The sequence below is a fragment of the Tachyglossus aculeatus genome, unplaced genomic scaffold (assembly GCF_015852505.1).
Source record: "Tachyglossus aculeatus isolate mTacAcu1 unplaced genomic scaffold, mTacAcu1.pri scaffold_136_arrow_ctg1, whole genome shotgun sequence".
Lineage (NCBI taxonomy): Eukaryota > Metazoa > Chordata > Mammalia > Monotremata > Tachyglossidae > Tachyglossus > Tachyglossus aculeatus.
In genome coordinates, this window is record NW_024044863.1 from 58,744 (window position 1) to 79,198 (window position 20,455).

At 46.2% G+C, this 20,455-nt stretch overlaps 1 protein-coding gene across 1 annotated transcript; it reads right to left on the reverse strand.

The window, feature by feature from the left end:
• Positions 1-1,109: 1,109 nt before the first annotated feature.
• On the reverse strand, positions 1,110-12,622 carry LOC119922989 (olfactory receptor 1102-like). Its single transcript, XM_038742585.1, has 3 exons — positions 12,484-12,622; positions 11,645-11,942; positions 1,110-2,058 (listed from the first exon to the last, which is right to left on the reverse strand). Exons 1-3 carry the CDS (start codon positions 12,620-12,622, stop codon positions 1,110-1,112), a joined length of 1,386 nt encoding a protein of 461 aa, XP_038598513.1.
• Positions 12,623-20,455: the final 7,833 nt, after the last annotated feature.

The window sequence follows — 20,455 nt, forward strand, 5'->3', positions numbered from 1 at the left end:
GTGAGGGGTGAATGAGAGAGCAGAGTCGAGGATGACACCAAGGTTGCGGGCCTGTGAGATGGGAAGGATGGTAGTGCTGTCAACAGTGATGGGAAAGACAGGGAGAGGGCAGGGTTTGGGAGGGAAGACAACGAGTTCAGTCTTGGACATGTTGAGTTTTAGGTGGTGGGCAGACATCCAGATGGAGATGTCCTGAAGGCAGGAGGAGATACGAGCCTGGAGGGAGGGAGAGAGTGCATTTATAATTACTAAGTAATGAGATGGGGTGACTGTACTGTACAGAAAGAGACCAGTCATTTTGCTATTCTTTTTGGGATATTCAATCAATCATATTTATTGAGCACTTGCCATGTGCAGAACACTGTACTAGGTGCTTGGGAGAGTACAATATGAATCACTAAGTGTTTGAGAACCCTGACTTGCTCCCTTTGTTCTTCCCCCTTCCCAGACCCACAGCACTTATTCCATATCTGGCATTTATTTGTCTGTATTGATGTCAGAGTCTCACCCCTCTAGACTATAAGCTTATTGTGGGCAGGTAATGTGTCTGTTAATTATTGCATTGTACTTTCCTAAGCGCTTAGGACAGTGCTCTGCACATAGTAAGTACTCAATAAATATGATTGAATGAATATAAGAAGGTTGGTAGACAAGTTCCCTATTCACAACAAGTATCCTTTCCAGATTAGTTAATTCACTATGGGTGAGTTGAAAGGAATTTAAATGCTTTCTGATCATTGATAACCAGAATATGGATCAGTTTTAAAACATTTATTTTACTAATGTGAGTTGTGGCTAGTTGTAATATTAATGTATATTATGGCATTTGTTGAGTGTTAACTATGTTTTAAGCACCGGGGTGGATATAATGTAATCAGTTCAGATACAGCCCATGTCCAACATGGGGTTCAAAATCTAAAGAAGTGAAAGAATAGGCATTTAATTCTCAATTTACAAATGAGAAAACTGAGTCACAGAGAAGTTAAGTGACTGGCCCAATGTCACACAGCAAATACGTGGTGGCACTGAGATTAGAACCCAGGTCTCCTGACTCCAAATTCTTTGTTAGAGTCATTGCCCCGTAAGGAGTCTATTGCTCTTATGTTTCATCACTGAAAATGTTTCTCTAAAACTTTTTTAAAAGCACCCTTCACATCCTTGTTCCTTAGACTGTAAATTACTGGATTCATCATGGGAATCACAACCGTGTAAAATAGAGATGCCATTATGCCGTGCTCCAGAGTGTAGCTTGAAATGGGTCTGACGTACGCGGCGAGTATCGTACTGTGATATATGGTCACTCCTGCCAGGTGGGAGGCGCAGGTTGAAAAAGCCTTGTGTCTCCCTTGAGCGGAACGGATCCTCAGGATGGCAGCCAGGATGTAGCCACAGGAGACGAGCACAATCAGAATGGTGACCACCTCAATAGCTCTTACAACATTAAATAGTAAGAGTTCGTTGATGTGCGTATCAGAGCAGGAGAGGGATAAGAGTGGGGGGATATCACAGAAACAATGTCTGATTTCATTGGAACCGCAGAAGGATAAACTGAAAGTGGCAGATGTATGTAAGATGCCATGCAGGAGGCCACCAATATAGGAGCCAATGATGAGCGACACATAGATTCTGGGTGACATAACGGCCATGTAGAGCAGAGGATTAGAAATGGCCACATAGCAATCATAAGCCATAGCAGCCAGAAGAAAACACTCAGTGGTTCCCAAAGTTACGAAGAAAAGAATTTGTGTGGCACAGCCAGAAAAAGAGATGGATTTATTCCCCGCTAAAAAATTCACCAATATCTTGGGGGTGACCACTGAGGAGTAGCAGGCATCCAGGAAAGACAAGACACTCAAAAAGTAATACATGGGGTTATGAAGCCGGGAGTCCATCCTGATCAGCAGAACCATTCCCAGGTTCCCCACCAAAGTGAAAAGATAGATAGCTAGAAACACCAAGAACAGGATGATCTGTAGCTCCTCAGGAACCGGGAATCCCATCAGAACAAACTCAATTATAGTAGAGTCATTATGCAGGTTCACTGCCACCATGTCCAATCTGTAAATTAAGAACTAAGTTGAAATGATCATTTGTAAAATGATTTAGCCTTACATAGACATTTATGAACATGTATCGATGAAGTCAGTGTACTTATTCAAAGTGTCAAATCTCTATTTTCTTCATTCTCCTTAATTGAAAATGACCCAATTCAATAGACAGTTTTAGAGTAAAATGTGTACTGGATTCCCTTGAAAGCATAATATTGTCTAAATTTCAAGGTGTTTTGCAAATTTCACCTTGACTTCAAACTTTCTTTCTTATCTATTCTGCACAAGCATAGGTGATGGTTTTGACACCTGTCTGCATGTTTTGTTGTTTGTTTTGTTGTCTGTCTCCCCCTTCTAGACTATGAGCCCGTTGTTGGGTAGGGACCGTCTCTATATGTTGCCAACTTGTACTTCCCAAGCGCTTAGTACAGTGCTCTACACAGAGGAAGCACTCAATAAATACGATTGACTGAATAAAAAGCACAGAGAAATGGAAGCATGAGTAAACTGGGTGAGTTTGAGTCCTAGACAATTTAGATAGATGAGAATTAAAAAGAATAAAATGAGAATAAAAAAAACCCACACAACTCCATTCCTTTCACAGTAGATTTTGCACATGAATGTTGCTTCTCTCCCTTAAGCCTCTCCAATTTTTCCTTCATGCAGTTGACATATCACCTTTCCTAAGTGGCATATGTAAGATATCATTCTCATCCTTCTAAATCTACCTACTTCTTCTTATGTGAAAGAAAGCCCACAACATTTTCTTTCAAAGTTCTCCATGTGTTGCTTCAGTCTTAGCTATTGCAGCGGGACAGGTGAGAATGAGGCACAATTAGCAGCAGAGGAGCAGAATATGTGGGCTGGGCTGTAGGAGAGAAGGGAATTGAGGTAGGAGGGGGCAAAGCGATGGACAGTTTTGAAGCCAATAGTAAGGAGATTGTAATGTACTCTCTCAACCGCTTAGTTTAGTGCTGCGCACACAATAAGTGCCCGGTAAATATTACTGATTGATTGTGACCACTCATTCCATGTCTGAACACTGAAATTACCCACGTGGGTTTGTGAAATACAAGAGGTTGAGTTTATACTATACAGTGCTGGAAAAGAAAATGGAGAGTGTGTGACCTCTCAAGAGCTCTCTAATCTTATAATTCCACTATGACCTGTACTACAGCTAATAATGCAACTCTGCATCCCAAAAACCTCTATTTCAAAAGGAAAAGTTAGTTTCCCAAAATTATCAAAATATCTCCCCCAACTTTCCATTTCCTTTTGTCCATTCAAGCACACTCAAAGCTCAGTCTTGGTGAGGATCACACTGCTTATGGAGAAACAACATATGGAAGCAGACAGTATAGATTTCTGTACATCTCAGGGGGAAAGTATTTGGAAGTATTTTATTGATTCACTTAAGGGAGAGAACTGTAACTGATCTGTCGGCCAATTCATTGGTTCTTGTCCTGTAAACAGTGAAATGAGCCCAAGAAATCTGCCCCATTTTCAACTCAGAAGCCAAACCTGCCCTGTGGCTATAAGGCATGGGCAGGTCTAACAACTAACTTCAGTTGTCACTTCCAAGTGACCAGCTTTTAGACCCTGAGAATGACACTGGAAGAGATCAAAATATATTGAGCTAATACATGGTTTGGGATATATAACAATGTCAGTTTGCATGGATTCGTCTAAATCATTATTACAATCATCATCACATTTGTTCAGTACTTCAAGCATGTTCCAAGTACTGGGGTAGATACAAGTTAATCAGTCCCAAATGATTTAAAATAGAGACTACTTTTGATGAAACAGAAATATAATTAGATTTATGCAGAAAAAATCACTCCTGCTCATGGCCAAATAGCATGTTATTCACTATTTCACCCAATCATATGTCAACCTTGCTGTTAAAGATAAAGGTGCAGATAACTTAAAATGTATGGAGCATTGTTTTTAAAGTAGCGTTTCTTAAACCTCTCCAGTGCAACCAATTTCCAAATGAGTAGAAAATACCATCATTAGAAAATGTCCCAAACTCCATGCGGCGATTGGAGCCAGAAGAGAATGTCTGTGACCCTCCTTTCTTATTATAAGAGGGTCAGTCTCTGTTTCATTAAGTACATTTATGTATAGGAGAAAGGATTCGTAGAAAAAGCTCTCTAGCCCTTTGAGGTTCCAAAGATTTTTGACCCCCAATAAGAACAGCTCTTCAGCCATTGTAATCCAGTTTGATTTGAGAGAGCTTTCCAGTCTACTATCACCAGTTATTTCTAAACAAGGAAGGCACCATAATTAAAATTATAATCATGTATACGACGAAAAACAACAGAAGGCAAGCATATATTATCTGATCATAGCCTTGGGGATTCAATTTATTTGTTCTTAGTTCTTCAGTCTGCTAAGTTATTAAGGAAAAAAAAAAAGCAAAGCTACCACCCACACTGTTCCCAAGTGCATTTTGACTGTGTTCAATATTTCTCCTCTCGACGTCTTAAATCCTAGTACTTACATAGAGATGGTAGGGGGCATTTCTTCCTTAGTTTCTGAAGCTGCTATTGTGAAGGGCGAGGAGGTTTTTTATCTTGTGTTTGATGACATATGGGACTTGATCTCTGAAGCATTTCATCCTCAGGAGATCAGAGGAGTTGTAATTAATCCTACTGAATAATGGCTAATTTCTTATTTGTGTGTTGAAATTTATATAGTTGGAGCAACATGGCTTAGTGGAAAGAGCATGGGCTTGGGAACCAGAGGTCATGGGTTCTAATCCTGACTCCACTATTTGTCAGCTGTGTGACTTTGGGCAAGTCACTTCACTTCTCTGTGCCTCACTTACCACATCTGTAAAATGGGGATTAAGACTGTGAGCCCCTTTGTGAGAGAAGCTGATTACCTTGAATCTACCCCAGTGCTTCTAACAGTGCTTGGAACATTGTAAGCACTTAACAAATGCAATTATTATTATTATTAGAAAGCAATTCAGTCAGCACAGAGCTGTACAGAAGCAGCTGTGGCTTAGAGAAGCAGCGTGGCTCAGTGGAAAGAACACGGGCTTTGGAGTCAGAGGTCATGGGTTCAAATCCCAGCTCTGCCAATTGTCAGCTGTGTGACCTTGGGCAAGTCACTTCACTTCTCTGGGCCTCAGTTCCCTCATCTGGAAAATGGGGATTAAGACTGTGAGCCCCCCGTGGAACAACCTGATTTCCTTGTAACCTCCCCAGAGCTTAGAATAGTGCTTTGCACATAGAAAGCACTTAATAAATGCCATTATTATCATTATTATTATTATTACAGGGGGTTGAATTACCTTTTTCGCACTGAGGTTTCCTTTTGGACAGTGATTAAAGTGGCTCTGTCAGGAAGCAATGGAGCAGGAGTTTGGAGAAAAAACGCTGAGGGGAAGTACCATTTTTCATTTAAGTAATAGTTTTGTCTATCATCTTGGATTCTTCTTCTGGAAGCACTAGTAATAGTAGTACTAATTAAATGTGGTAAGTGTAGTAGTGCTATTAAAAAAAAAAGCAGCCACCTGCTCCTAATAGCTCACTGGATTCAAGATAAAGGGAGATCAGCTGGAGGTAGTGGGTAGTAGTAGTTGTTTCATCTGGAAGAGTTGGAAAAAAGTGTCCTCTTCCTCAGCCTTCAATTTTTCCCTCAAGACCGTTAACTCCTTGTGCCTACCAACTCTATTATATTGTACTCTCCCAAGTTCTTAGTACAGTGCTCTGCACATAATAATAATGATGGTATTTGTTAAGCACTCAACTATGTGCCAAGCATTGTTCTAAGCACTGGGGGGGGAATCAAGGTAAACCAGGTTGTTCCACAGGGGACTCACAGTCTCAATCCCCATTTTACAGATGAGGGAACTGAGGCACAGGGAAGTTAATAATAATAATAATAATAATAATAATAGCATTTGTTAAACACTTACTATGTGCAAAACAGTATTCTATGCGCTGGGGGGGATAAAAGGTGATCCGGTTGTCCTACGTGGGGCTCACAGTCTTCATCCCCATTTTACAGATGAGGTAACTGAGGCTCTGAGAAGTTAAGTAACTTGCCCAAGGTCACGCAGCAGACATGTGGCGGAGCCTGAATTCAAACCCATGACCTCTGACTCCAAAGCCCCTGCTCCTTCCACTGATCCATGCTGCTTCTGTTAAGTGACTTGCCCAAAGTCATACAGCTGACAAGTGGTGAGTAGGATTCAAACCCATGACCTCTGCCTCCAAAGCCCGTGTTTTTTCCATTGAGCCATGCTGCTTCTCAAGCACATGGTAAGTGCTTGATAAATACCATTGATTGATGTTAGTAATAGCATATCACTGCATGCCCTACACTGTATTAAGCACTTGGGAAGTAAAAACAACAGACACATTGCCTCCCCATAAGGACTATAAGCTCCTCGTGGGTAAGGAACATGTCTTATTATACTGCACTCTCCCAGGTACTTGGCACAGTGCTCTACATTCATTCATTCAGTCAGTTGTATTCATTGAGTGCTTACTGTGTGCAGAGCACTATACTAAGCGCTTGGGAAGTAAAAGTTGGCAACATCTAGAGACGGTCCCTACCCAACAACGGACTCAAAGTCTAGAAGGGGGAGGCAGACAACAAAACAAGTAAACAGGTGTCAATACTATCAGAATAAATAGAATTATAGCTATATACACATCATTAAAAAAATAGAGTAACAAATATGTACAAATATACACAAGTGCTGTGGGGAGGGGAAGGGGGTAGGGGCGATGGGGAGGGCAGGAGGAGCAGAGGAAAAGGGGGTCTCAGTGTGGGAAGGCCTCCTGGAGGAGGTGAGCTCTCAGTAGGGCTTTGAAGGGAGGAAGAGAGCTAGTTTGATGGATGGGTGGAGGGAGGACATTCCGGGTCAGGGGAAGGACGTGGGCCGGGGGTGTACATGGGGACAGGCAAGAACCAGGCCCAGTGAGGAGGGTAGCGGTGGCAGAGGAGCGGAGGGTGCAGGCTGGGCTGGAGAAGGAGAGAAGGGAGGCGAGGTAGGAGGGGGCCAGGGGATGGACAGCCTTGAAGCTGAGAGTGAGGAGTTTTTGCTCGATTCGTAGGTTGACAGGCAGCCACTGGAGATTTTTGAGGAGGGGAGTGACATGCCCAGAGAGTTTCTGCACAAAGATGATCTGGGCAGCAGAGTGAAGTATAGACTGAAGCAGGGAGAGAACAGGAGGAGGATGGGGGATTCATTCATTCATCCAATCGTATTTATTGAGTGCTGTGTGCAGAGCACTGTACTAAGCGCTTGGGAAGTACAAATCGGCAACATGAGAAGCACCGTGGCTCAGTGGAAAGAGCCCGGGCTTTGGAGTCAGAGGTGATGGGTTCAAATCCCAGCTCCGCCAATTGTCAGCTGTGTGACTTTGGGCAAGGCACTTAACTTCTCTGTGCCTCAGTTCCCCATCTGTAAAATGGGGATGAAGACTGTGAGCACCCTGTGGGACAACCTGATCACCGTGTAACCTCCCCAGAGCTTAGAACAGTGCTTTGCACATAGTAAGCACTTAATAAATGCCATCATCATCAACATATAGAGATGGTCCTTACCCAAGAACGGGCACACAGTCTAGAAGTGGTTCAGATAGGAGGCTAATGCAGTAGTACTGCATAAAGTAAGTGCTCAATAAATGCAACTGAATGAACTAATAATAATAATCCTAACCCATTTTGGTGTTTGATTTTTTGATTTTTCTTTTGCTTTCATTTTTTTGAGTGGAAGCGTTTTTGATTTTTAAGAGGAATGAGTATTTCCTTATAAGAGAGTGAGGTTTCTTTTTTAACTTTTTAGTAAGGGGTTCATTTTGGTTAGGGTTAGTTTTTTGTTTGAGGGAGAGTTGCCTTTTCAAGAGGGAGGGGCCTTTTTTATTTTTAAGTTTACTTTTTTAAAGATGGATTTAGTGAGGGGTTCATTTTGGTTAGGGTTAGTATTTTGTTTGAGGAAGAGTTGCCTTTTCAAGAGGGAGGAGCCTTTTTATTTTTAAGTTTACCTTTTTAAAGATGGATTTTATTTTTTTTAAGCGGGAGAGGGTACTTTTTGTTTTTAAAAGGGTTTTTTTTAGGACAGTGAGTCTTATTTTTGAGAGCGAAGGGTTTTATTTTCTTTTTAAAGGGGGCGGTTTGAGAGCTGGTTGCTTTTCATTTTTTGGGTTTTTTGGTAAAAGGGTAAGTTTGTTAAGAGAGGGCTTTTTGTTTTTAAGATGAATGAGGGTGCTTTTTTGTTTCTATTGGGGAGGTTAGCTTTTTTGTAAGGGGAGAGGTTTGTTGTTTACGCAGCGTGGCTTAGTGGAAAGAGTACGGACTTGGGAGTAAGAAGTCCTGGGTTCGAATCCCAACTCTGCCACGTGTCTGCTGTGTGACCTTGGGCAAGTCAATTAACTTCTCTGTCCCTCAATTACCTCATCTGTAAAATGGGGATTAAGACTCTGAGCCCCACGTGGGACAACCTGATCACCTGGTATCTGACCCAGCGCTTACCACAGTGCTCAGCACATGATAAGTGCTTAACAAATACCATTATTACCTTCCCAACTGTGGGCCCGTTGGTGGGTAGGGACTGTCTCTGTTGCCGAGTTGTACTTTCCAAGCACTTAGTACAGTGCTCTGCACAAAGCAAGCACTCAATAAATATGATGGAATGAATGAAAAGGTTGATTTTTTTTAAGAGGGGTAGCTTTTTTTGGAGAAATGAGGCATTGTTTTTTGTTGGGTTTTTTTTTTTAAGAGGTAGAGGGACTTTTTTGGTACTGTTTTTAAATGGGGAGGTTTCTTTAAGAGAAAAGGCTTTTTGTTTAAGAAGGGGAGTTTGTTTTTTAGGAGGGAGAGGGTGCTTTGTTTTTAAGAGGGAGTTAGTTTTTTTATTTAGTGGGGAGTTTGTTTTTCAGACAGGAAGTTTATTTTTTCAAAAGGGAAAGAGATTTGAGTGGGGAGTTGTTGTTTTTTTTTTTTCAAAAAAGAGCCCTCTCCCTCTTAGAGGAGGAGAGTTTTCATTGTCTAAGAGGGGAAGCTTCTCTCCCTCCGCCCCCCAAGAGGAATGGGGGTGTTTTTGGTTTTTAAGGGGGGGAGGGGATTTTTTTTTTTGAAGGTGAGAGGGAAGGTTTTTATTAAGAGAAGGTGGGTTTTTGGGTTTTAAAATGGAGAGGTTAGTTTTTGTTAAGTGGAAGGATTTTTAAAAAAGGGGATTTTGTTTGGTTTATACAGAGGAATAAGGGTTTATTTTTTGAAGGGGTAGCTTTTTTTTTTAAAGGGAAAGGGCTTTTTTTTATTTGTATGAAGAGTGAAGGTTCTTTTTCTTTTGTAGAGGGGGAGATGAGTTTTTTTAAGTGGAAGAGTTTTTGGTTGAAGAGGTGACTAAGTGAAGTTATGAAAAACTGAACCTTAGAAAAACTTCCTAAAAACTGATAAAAGCATAAAACTCAAATCTCAAAAAAACCCTCAAAAACTAAACTGAAAGCTACTTCAAACAAAAAAAAAATCAGTGAAATAAAACAAGCTAAATCAAACTAAACACTGAATGCTAGCAAACTCAAATCCAACTCAAAACTGAAAGCTACCTCAAAACTCAAATCAGTTCACTAAAAGCTAACAAACTAAACTGAAAGCCAGGAAAAACCCAACTCAAAATTCAAAGCTAACTAAAACCTAGAAAGCAAAAACACAAAGCAAACAAACTATTCAATGCTGACAGCTACTTCAAATGAAAAGCTGACTCAAAAACTGGACAAACTAAGAACTCAAAACTAAAGGCTCACTTTAAGTGAACACCAAAAACTCAAAAGCAAACTAAAGGCTAACTCAAAAACTGAAAGCTTCCTTAGAGGTCACTGAAACTCTACGTGAACACCAAAAACTCAAAAGCAAACTAAAGGCTAACTCAAAAACTGAAAGCTTCCTTAGAGGTCACTGAAACTCAAAGATAACAAACTACACTGAAAACCAAAAGCCAGCGAAAAACTCAACTCAAAGCTAACTAAAACCTAAAATCTCAAAATCAAAGCAAGCTGAAAAGGCTAAATACTGAAAGCTACCTCACATTAAAAGCTAACTCCAAAACAAAGTTATAGCTCTAAAACTAACCTAACTTTACTCAAACACTAAAAGCTAACAAAACCTCAAACTAAAGCCCAAAGTAAAACTACCTCAACTCAAAGCAAAAAAACTACCTCAAGAACTCAAAACTGAAAGGTAAACACTAACTCAAACACTAAACTAAAAGATCACCCAAAAACTAAATAATACCCCTAAAACCTAAAAGGTAACACAAACTCAAAACTAAACTCACTAAGAACTCAGAGTTAACCAAAAACTAAACATGAACTCCAAAACTAAACCTAAAAAAAAACATTTTAAACCCACAGACTAAAATCTAAACCCAAATCCAGCATCCCACCCACAGAAAAAAAAACACTCAATCTGTTGTATTTACTGATTACAATGCAAACAGTAAACATTATGCAAAAGAAGATACAGTTAATTGGGAGAACAAAAAACATACATCAATTACAGATACATACATGTTACAGATATAACTTAATACAGTCAGCCAATTACTACCATAAGGCAAAGAAAAAATATATTCATTCTTCAATCGTATTTATTGAGCTCTTACTGTGTGCACAGCACTGTACTAAGCGCTTGGGGTGTACAAGTTGGCAACATCTAGAGACGGTCCCTACCCCAACAACGGGCTCACAGTCTAGAAGGGGGAAACAGATAATAAAACAAAACAAAAAATATATCTCAGGTATAAGATGGAGGATAAGGAATATCATTGCCACATGTGTTCCAGACCCCTGAAGCTTAAAAACCCAAAACCACCCAAACCAAAACCCAACTAAAACCAAAACCTAAAACTTAACTAAAATGAAAACTAAAACCAAACCAAAACTAAAGCCTAACTAATAACACCCTAAAAATACCAAAACCTAACCCACAAACTAAAACCAAACCCTGAAACCCATCACAAACCTAACCCGCAACCCAAAACTAAAATTTGACCCGCAATGCCGACCAAAAAAAACCAAAACCCTAAAGAAAACGAAAACTAGGACCCTCTCCCCCCAGTCAATTGTATTTTTTAATCACAATACAGCACATGCCCTGCTCAAAACAAGCTTACAGTCTGAGGGAGCATACACGCATCAGTAACATTACACGTAGGTACATGAATTACAGATATAGCCCTAACAGTCATCTTTTTTTGACAATACAAATAATGTTTCTCTTTAAAAATAAATACAATGCTCAGGTTAAATGGGGATGAAAGGAAAGAATCAGTCTCACTTGTGTTCCAGAACCCTGTAGCACATGCCTCGGGAGCAATTTTCTCCACCCCTGAGAAGAGTGGAGCATTGAGACGCTCCTTTCCATGCTCACTTTACAAACTATTGACATGAAAGGTTTCCTTGACCCCACACCAGTCTTGTAGAAACCACTGCATCAGTGTTGGCGGGTGAGGAAGATACTTGAGCTGACGATGCAGTTTCCACAAGATTTGTCATTTTATCAGGCCTTTGCTGATTTAGTCCCCACCTCAATTCCCAAGAATGTCGCTCCTCCAGAAATGAGCCACTCACAGCCACACAAAACTGGACGTTGCAAATGGAACCATTCCTACTCCTAGGTTCCCCTTCACCCCAGGCCCACGCCAGTCAACACCAAAGTGGTCCTTTCTCCGGGGGCTGGAGTTCTGTACGGGATGATGCCGGAGACGGGACCAGGGACTCTGGGAGTTTGACCCGTCTATAGATTTAAGGGCTCCGGATCTTCTCGGTCCCACGGTCGAGTCCACGGTATCGATTCCCAGCAGAGTACTCTGGTCCCCGGAACGAGGGCCGACCTTGGTGCTGAGAGCGCTGAGGCCTCCTCTACTGACTTCATGCCCCAAAAAGCCATACCCATAATGCACATTACACACACACACTTTTTGGAGAAAACACCAGACAGCCTCTGGCAAAACAATCAATCAATCGTATTTATTCATCATCATCAATCGTATTTATTGAGCGCTTACTGTGTGCAGAGCACTGTACTAAGCACTTGGAAAGTACAAGTCGGCAACATATAGAGACAGTCCCTACCCAACAGTGGGCTCACAGTCTAGACGGGGGAGACAGAGAACAAAACCAAACATATTAACAAAATAAAATAAATAGATATGTACAAGTAAAATAAATAAATAGAGCAATAAATATGTACAAACATATATACATATATACAGGTGCTGTGGGGAAGGGAAGGAGGTAAGACGGTGGGGATGGAGAGGTTAACAGTATCTAACCTTAAGGAAATTGCATTGCTAATTTTGGAGGATGCACATGGTTCTTAACTCTGTCTCTAGGGACACCTAGAGAACGATCTGGTTTTTATCCCAGCTGCATGGTGATGATCCTTACTGCCATGGATACTCCCAAACAGTCCGTGTCCGACACGAAGGTTGACGAGAGGTCGGTCGTCACCCGATCCGTTCTTTTGGCATCTTTCCCCTGTTGATACGAGTGATGGCTGGTGGAGAAAGAGGACAAAAGCTCTTCAACCTGTTGGGCCTCAAACATGGCTCAGTTTTCAAAACCTAAGGGTAGAGTCACAAAGGGTAGAGTCACAAGGGTAGAAGCCAAAGCCATCTTCACTCTCCCCTAAGCCCGGTTCAAGAAGACCCAATTGTGAGAATCAAGTCCTGAGGTTCATGGCATGAAGCCAGGCCTTATGTTTGCCAGCACCCCTGTTCTTATTGTTATTCTGGGTGCCTGGGCCATGAAGACTCAAAGCAGTAGAGTCAAATGCAAGATTTGTGGCATGAAGCTAGTCCCACCCCTTTGGCGGCAGCCATATTTTAATTTTTCTTGCCGGCACTTTGGCAGTGAATGCCCATCTGGGAAGACTTCAATATGGGGTTTGATGGTTGAGACCTGCCCCACTTTTGTCAGAAACCATATTTTTATTATTCTTTCCCTAATACTGAGCCATGAAAACCCAAATACAAAGACTCAAATCTGGGGTCAAGGTGTGAAGTCAGCCCAACATGTTGCTGGCATACTTATTTTTACCACTCTCCTGGCACCTGGACCATGAAGACCCTAAAGGGGAGTCTAATTTGGTGTTCATGGCTTGAGTCAGTCACCCATTTGCCAATACCCATATTTTTAGTCTTCTTTCTAGTGACTGGGCCATGAGGATCCCAAAATAATAATTATGGAATTTGTTAAATGCTTACTATGTTCTAGGCACTGTACTAAGTGCTGGGGTGGAAACAAGCAAATTGGGTTGGACACAGTCCCTGTCCCACGTGGGGCTCACAGTCTCAATCCTCCTTTTACAGACGAGGGAACTGAGGCCCAGAGAAGCAAAGCAACTTGCCTAAGGTCACCCAGCAGACAAGTGGAATGATGGGATTAGAACCCATGACCTTCTAACTCCCAGGCCCATGCTGTATCTGCTAAGCCATGCCATTTCTCTTAAAGGGAAGGGGCAAAACTCCCCAAAACTCTCAAACTCCCAAAAGGGAGTTTAATCTGGGGTTAGAGTTAAGTCACATAGCAGGTAAGGAACAGCTGGGATTAAAACACAGGTCCTCGGACTCCCAGGGTTAGTGTTAGGATTAGGATTACGATATACGTACATCATAAATATTGGGGTGAGGAGGGGGTGAATAAAGCATCCAAAACCAAGTGCAAAGGTTAGGGTTGGAGTTAGTTCACACAGCAGACAAGTGACAGACCTGGGATTCAGGTCCTCTGATTTCCAGGCCTGGACTCTTCCCACTTGGTCATACTGCCAAAACCAAAGTTTTAGGAAAAGATCAAATGTGCTCTGCCCCTAGATTATGCTCCTTATGACATGTTCCAGAAGCCCAGGGTCTGAGGAGCTTGGTCCAGCTCTTTCGAATACCTGTTTAGCCAATTGTGCATTCAGCAGTTTAGCTCCATAACTTGTAAATATTTTTATGCCAGTCTCCCCCATCAGCATGGAAGCTCTTTTGATCCTAGGAACGTGTCACTTCTTTGTTTTTACTTCAGATGCTCAGTTCCGTACATCGCACCCCATGGGTGCGCAGCAAAATACTTTTGCAGATTTATGTGTGCTGCACGCACCTGAAGGCCATTTAAGTTATATAAACATTTAAAAGAGCATAAAAGTATTTCCACCTAATCTAGACCCCCTTTTGCTGGCACCCAAATTTTCAAATTATTCTCCCCAGTGCGCATGCCATGAAGACCCAAATGGGAAAACTCAAATCTGGGGTTCATGGCATGAAGCCACTACCCCCTTTTGCTGGCACTCAAATTTTTAAATTATTTTCTCTGGTGCCCAGGCCATGAAGATCCGAACGAGAAGACTCAAATCTGGGATTTGTAGCCTGAGGCCAGTCCCCACTTTCTTTATTGTTGTTCCCAGTGCCTGGGCCATGAAGACCCAAGTGGGAAGGTTCATATCTGGGGTTCATGGCATGAAGGCAAGACCCTTTTGTCAGCATCCACATTTTCTCTCTCCCCCTGGTACCTGGGCCATGAAGACCCAATAGGGGAATAAAATCTGGGATGCATGGCATGAAGCTACACCCTCTTCTGCCAGCACTCATTTTCTTTTTTCTTCCCAGTGCTCGGGCCATGATGACTCAAAATGGAAGACTTTAATCTGGGATTCATGGCATGAAGCCAGTCCCCCTTTGCAGGCAGCCATATTTTTATTATTGTTCGCAGCACAGGGGCCACGGAGACCCAAATGGGAAAACTCAAACTGGGGGTTCGTGGCATGAAGCCAGTTACCCCTTTTGCTGGCATCCATATTTCCACTGTTTTTCCTGGCACCAGGGTCATGAAGACCCAAATGGGAAGACTCAAATTGGGGGTTTGTGGCATAAGGCCAGCACCCGCTTTGGCCAGGATGCATCATTTTTGTTCTTCCCAGCACCTGGGCCATGAAGACCCAAATGGGAAGACTCAAATATAAAATGGGATTTGTGGCATGAAGCCAGTTTCCCCTTTTACCACCTATATTTGTAATTACTCTTCCCAACACCTGGGCCGTAAAGACCTAAATGGGAAAACTCAAATGTGGGATACGCAACATGAAGCCAGTACCCCTTCGGCTGGCATCTATATTTTTAGTGATCCTCCTTTGCACCTGGGCCATGAAGACCCAATAGGGAAATAAAATCTGGGATGCATGGCATGAAGCTACACCCTCTTCTGCCAGCACTCATTTTCTTTGTTCTTCCCAGTGCTCGGACCATGATGACTCAAATTGGAAGACTTTAATCTGGGATTCATGGCATGAAGCCAGTCCCCCTTTTCAGGCAGCCATATTTTTATTATCGTTCCCAGTACATGGGCCACGGAGACCCAAATGGGAAAACTCAAATTGGGGGTTCGTGGCATGAAGCCAGTGACCCCTTTTGCTGGCATCCATATTTTCACCGTTTTTCCTGGCACCAGGGTCATGAAGACCCAAATGGGAAGACTCAAATTGGGGGTTTGTGGCATAAAGCCAGCACCCATTTTGGCCAGGATGCATCATTATTATTCTTCCCAGCACCTGGGCCATGAAGACCCAAATGGGAAGACTCAAATATAAAATGGGATTTGTGGCATGAAGCCAGTTTCCCCTTTTGCCACCTATATTTGTAATTACTCTTCCCAACACCTGGGCCGTAAAGACCTAAATGGGAAATCTCAAATGTGGGATACGCAACATGAAGCCAGTACCCCTTTGGCTGGCATCCATATTTTTAGTGTTCCTCCTTGCACCTGGGCCATGAAGACCCAAATGAAAAGACTCAAATCTGGGGTTCGTGGCATGAAGCCAACACCCTTTTCCCAGTACTCACACCTTTTTCCACTCTTCCCAGAGCCTGGGCCATGAAGACCCAAAAGGGGAAATCAAATCTGGGATTTGTGGCATGAAGCCAGCTGTCCCTTTTTCCAGCAACCAGATTATAATTGTTCTTGCACACAGGAGGCCACAAAGACCCAAATGGGAAGACGAATCTGGGGTTTGTGGCATAAAGCCAACCCCCGTTTTTCAGTCTTTCTGGCCGATGACCAGACCCTGAAGTTTCACAAGTTCAGACAGGCCCATTGTCCGTCACAGCGGCCCTGCCCCTCTGTGCAGGATGGGGGCTTAAGGCGCAACATTAGGCGGCCCTACCCCAGGGGGGCACTCACAGTGTCACACAGGCACAACATCACAGTGGCCCTGTCCCCAGTGGGCTCAGAGGGTCAGAAAGGCCCTTTGTCAGTCATGACAGCCCTGCCCCTCAGTGCGGTGCTGTGAGGGGGTCACAGTGTCACACAGGCACATCATTGTGAAGGCCCTGCCCCAGGGGGGCGTTCAGACAGGCACAACATCATGGCAGCCCTGTCCCCAGGGAGCTCAGAGTGTCAGACAAGCCCATTGTCAGTTGCGGTAGCCCTGCCCCTCGGTGCGGTGCGAGGGAATCACAGTATCTAACAAGCCCAACGTTGTGGCGGCCCTGCCCCGGGGGTCGCTCAGAGTGTCAGATGGGCACAGCATCGTGGCAGCCCTTTCCCCGGGGAGCTCAGAGTGTCAGACAAGCCCATCATCAGTTGCGGTGGCCCTGGCCCTTGGTGCGGTGCACTCACAAAGCCAAAGAGGCACAACATTGCAGCGGCCCTGCCCCAGGGGGGCACTCATGTTGTCACACAGGCACATCAGCATGGCAGCCCTTGCCTCCAGGGAGCTCAGAGTGTCGGACAAGCCCATCGTCAAGTGCAGTGGCCCTGCCCCTTGGTGCAGTGCCGGGGGCTCACAGCGCCAAAGAGGCACAACATTGCTGTGGTCCTGCCCCAGGGGGGCACTTAGAGTGTCACAAAGGCACATCATCATGGCAGCCCTGCCTCCAGGGAGCTCAGAGTGTTGGAAAAGCCCATAGTCAGTTGCAGTGGCCCTGCCCCTTGGTGCGGTGCCGGGGGCTCACAGCGCCAAAGAGGCACAATATTGTGGTGGTTGAGCCCCAGGGGGTCACTCAGAGTGTCAGATGGGCACAACATCATGACAGCCCTGCCCCCTGGGAGCTCAGAATGTCAGACAAGTCCATTGTCGGTTGTGGTGGCCCTGCCCCTCAGTGCGGTGCAGGGTAAGGGGTCACAGTGTCACACAGACACAACGTTACAGTGGCCCTGCCCCAGGGGGACGCTCAGAGTGTCACATAGGCACATCATCATAGCAGCCCTGCCCCCAGGGAGCTCAGAGTGTCAGACAAGCCCATCATCAGTTGCAGTGGCACTGCCCCTCGGTGTGGTGTGAGGGGGTCACAGTGTTACACAAGCACAACACTGTGGTGGCCCTGTCCCAGGGGTTTCTCAGAGTGTCACACAGGCACATCATCATGAAAGCCCTGCCCCCAGGGAGCTCAGAGTGTCAGACAAGCCCATCATCAGTTGCAGTGGCACTGCCCCTCGGTGTGGTGTGAGGGGGTCACAGTGTTACACAAGCACAACACTGTGGTGGCCCTGTCCCAGGGGTTGCTCAGAGTGTCACACAGGCACATCATCATGGCAGCCCTGCCCCCAGGGAGCTCAGAGTGTCAGACAAGCCCATCTTCAGTTGTGGTGGCCCTGCTCCTCTCCTCTGTGCGGTGCGAGGAGGTCAGAGTGTCACACAGGCACAACATTGCAAAGACCCTGCCCCAGGGGGGTGCTCAGAGTGTCACACCTGCACAACATCATGGCAGCCCTGCCCCTGGGGTGCTCAGAATGTCAGATAAGCCCATTGTCAGTTGCGATGGCCCTGCCCCTCGATGTGGTGTGAGGGGGTCACAGTGTCACACAGGCACATCATCATGGCAGCCCTGCCTCCAGGGAGCTCAGTGTGTCAGACAAGCCCATCATCAGTTGCAGTGGCCCCTCCCCTCGGTGCGTTGTGAGGGGGTCACAGTGTCACACAGGCACAACATTTGCGAAGGCCTTGCCCCAGGGGGGTGCTCAGAGTGTCAGAAGGGCACAACATCATGGCAGCCCTGTCCCCAGGGAAGTCAGAGTATCAGACAAGCCCATCCTCAGCTGTGGTGGCCCTGCCCCTCGGTGCAGTGCGAGGAGGTCAGAGCGCCACACAGGCACAACATTGCAAAGACCCTGCCCCAGGGGGGTGCTCAGAGTGGCACACCGGCACATCATCATGGCAGCCCCGCCCCTGGGGAGCTCAGAGTGTCAGACAAGCCCATAGTCAGTTACGGTGGCCCTGCCCCTCGGTGCGGTGCAAGGGTCTCACAGTGTCACACAAGCACAACATTGCGGTGGCCCTGCCCCGGGGGGCACACAGAGCGTCACAGAGGCACATCGTCATGGCAGCCCTGCCTCCAGGGAGCTCAGAGTGTCGGACAAGCCCATCGGCAGTTGCAGTGGCCCTGCCCCTTGGTGCGGTGCCAGGGGCTCACAGCGCCAAAGAGGCACAACATTGTGGTGGCCCTGCCCCTTGGTGCGGTGCAAGGGGTTCACAGTGTTACACAAGCACAACATTGTGGTGGCCCTGCCCCAGGAGGGTGCTCAGAGTGTCACAGAGGCACATCATCATGGCAGTCCTGCCTCCAGGGAGCTCAGAGTGTCAGACAAGCCCATCGGCAGTAGTGGTGGCCCTGCCCCTCGGTGCGAGGGGCTCACAGTGTCACAAAGGCACAAATTGCGGTGGCCCTGTCCCAGGGGTTGCTCAGAGTGTCAGACAGGCACAACATCATGGCAGCCCTGCCCCTGGGGAGCTCAGAGTGTCAGACAAGCCCATCTTCAGTTGTGGTGGCCCTGTCCCTTGGTGCAGTGCAAGGGGCTCACAGTGTCACACAGGCACAACATTGCAGTGGCCCTGCCCCAGGGGGGCACTCAGAGTGTCACAGAAGCACATCATCATGGCAACCCTGCCTCCAGGGAGCTCAGAATGTCAGACAAGCCCATCGGCAGTTGCGGTGGCCCTGCCCCTCGGTGCGTGCGAGGGGCTCACTGTGTCACACAGGCACAACATTATGGTGGCCCTGTTCCAGGGGGCACTCACAGTGTCACACAGGCACATCATCATAGCAGCCCTGCCCCCAGGGAGCTCAGAGTGTCAGACAAGCCCATCGGCAGTTGCGGTGGCCCTGCCCCTCGGTGCGGTGCGAGGAGCTCACAGTGTCACACAGGCACAACATTGCAGTGGCCTTGTCCCAGGGGTTGCTCAGAGTGTCACACAGGCACATCATCATGGCAGCCCTACCCCCAGGGAGCTCAGAGTGTCAGACAAGCCCATCTGCAGATGCGGTGGCCCTGCCCCTTGGTGCGGTGCAAGGGGTTCACAGTGTCACACAAGCACAATATTGCGGTGGCCCTGCCCCAGGAGGGTGCCCAGAGTGTCACACAGGCACATCATCATGGCAGCCCTGCCCCCAGGGAGCTCAGAGTGTCAGACAAGCCCATCTGCAGTTGCAGTGACCCTGCCCCTCAGTGCCGTGCAAGGGGCTCACAGTGTCACACAGGCACAACATTATGGTGGCCCTGCCCTAGGGGGTGCTCAGAGTGTCACAGAGGCACATCATCATGGCAGCCCTGCCTCCAGGGAGCTCAGAGTATCAGACAAGCCCATCGGCAGATGCAGTGGCCCTGCCCCTTGGTGTGAGCGGCTCACAGTGTCACACAGGCACAAGTTGTGGTGGCCCTGTCCCAGGGGTTGCTCAGAGTGTCACACAGGCACAACATCATGGCAGCCCTGCCCCTGGGGAGCTCAGAGTGTCAGACAAGCCCATCTTCAGTTGTGGTGACCCTGCCCCTTGGTGCGGTGCAAGGGGCTCACAGTGTCACACAGGCACAACATTGCAGTGGCCCTGCCCCAGGGGGGCACTCAGAGTGTCACAGAAGCACATCATCATGGCAACCCTGCCTCCAGGGAGCTCAGAGTGTCGGACAAGCCCATCGGCTGTTGCGGTGGCCCTGCCCCTTGGAGCGGTGCCAGGCGCTCACAGCGCCAAAGAGGCACAACATTGTGGTGGCCCTGCCCTAGGGGGGCACTCAGAGTGTCACACAGGCACATCATCATAGCAGCCCTGCCCCCAGGGAGCTCAGAATGCAGAATGTCAGACAAGCCCATCATCAGTTGCAGTGGCCCTGCCCCTCGGTGCGGTGCGAGGGGTTCACAGTGTTACACAAGCACAGCATTGTGGTGGCCCTGCCCCAAGGGGGTGCTCAGAGTGTCACACAGGCACATCATCATGGCAGCCCTGCCCCCAGGGAGCTCAGAGTGTCAGACAAGCCCATCGACAGTTGCAGTGTCCCTGCCCGTCGGTGCAGTGCAAGGGGATCACAGTGTCACACAGGCACAACGTTGTGGCAGCCTAACCCTAGCCTTGCCCCTAAGAGGCTCACAATATCAGACATTCATTCATTCAATCTTATTTATTGGGTGTTTCC

Bases quoted from the DNA above. Each gene is read 5' to 3' on its own strand.
- LOC119922989 (XM_038742585.1), bottom strand. From the start codon at position 12,622: ATGTTTGAGGCCCAACAGGTTGAAGAGCTTTTGTCCTCTTTCTCCACC. The intron at 11,943-12,483 runs GTTTGGGAGTAT...TGGGGCATGAAG, and splicing joins CTTCGTGTCGGACACGGACT to TCAGTAGAGGAGGCCTCAGC. The intron at 2,059-11,644 runs GTGAGTGGCTCA...CTTAATTTACAG, and splicing joins ACGTCCAGTTTTGTGTGGCT to ATTGGACATGGTGGCAGTGA.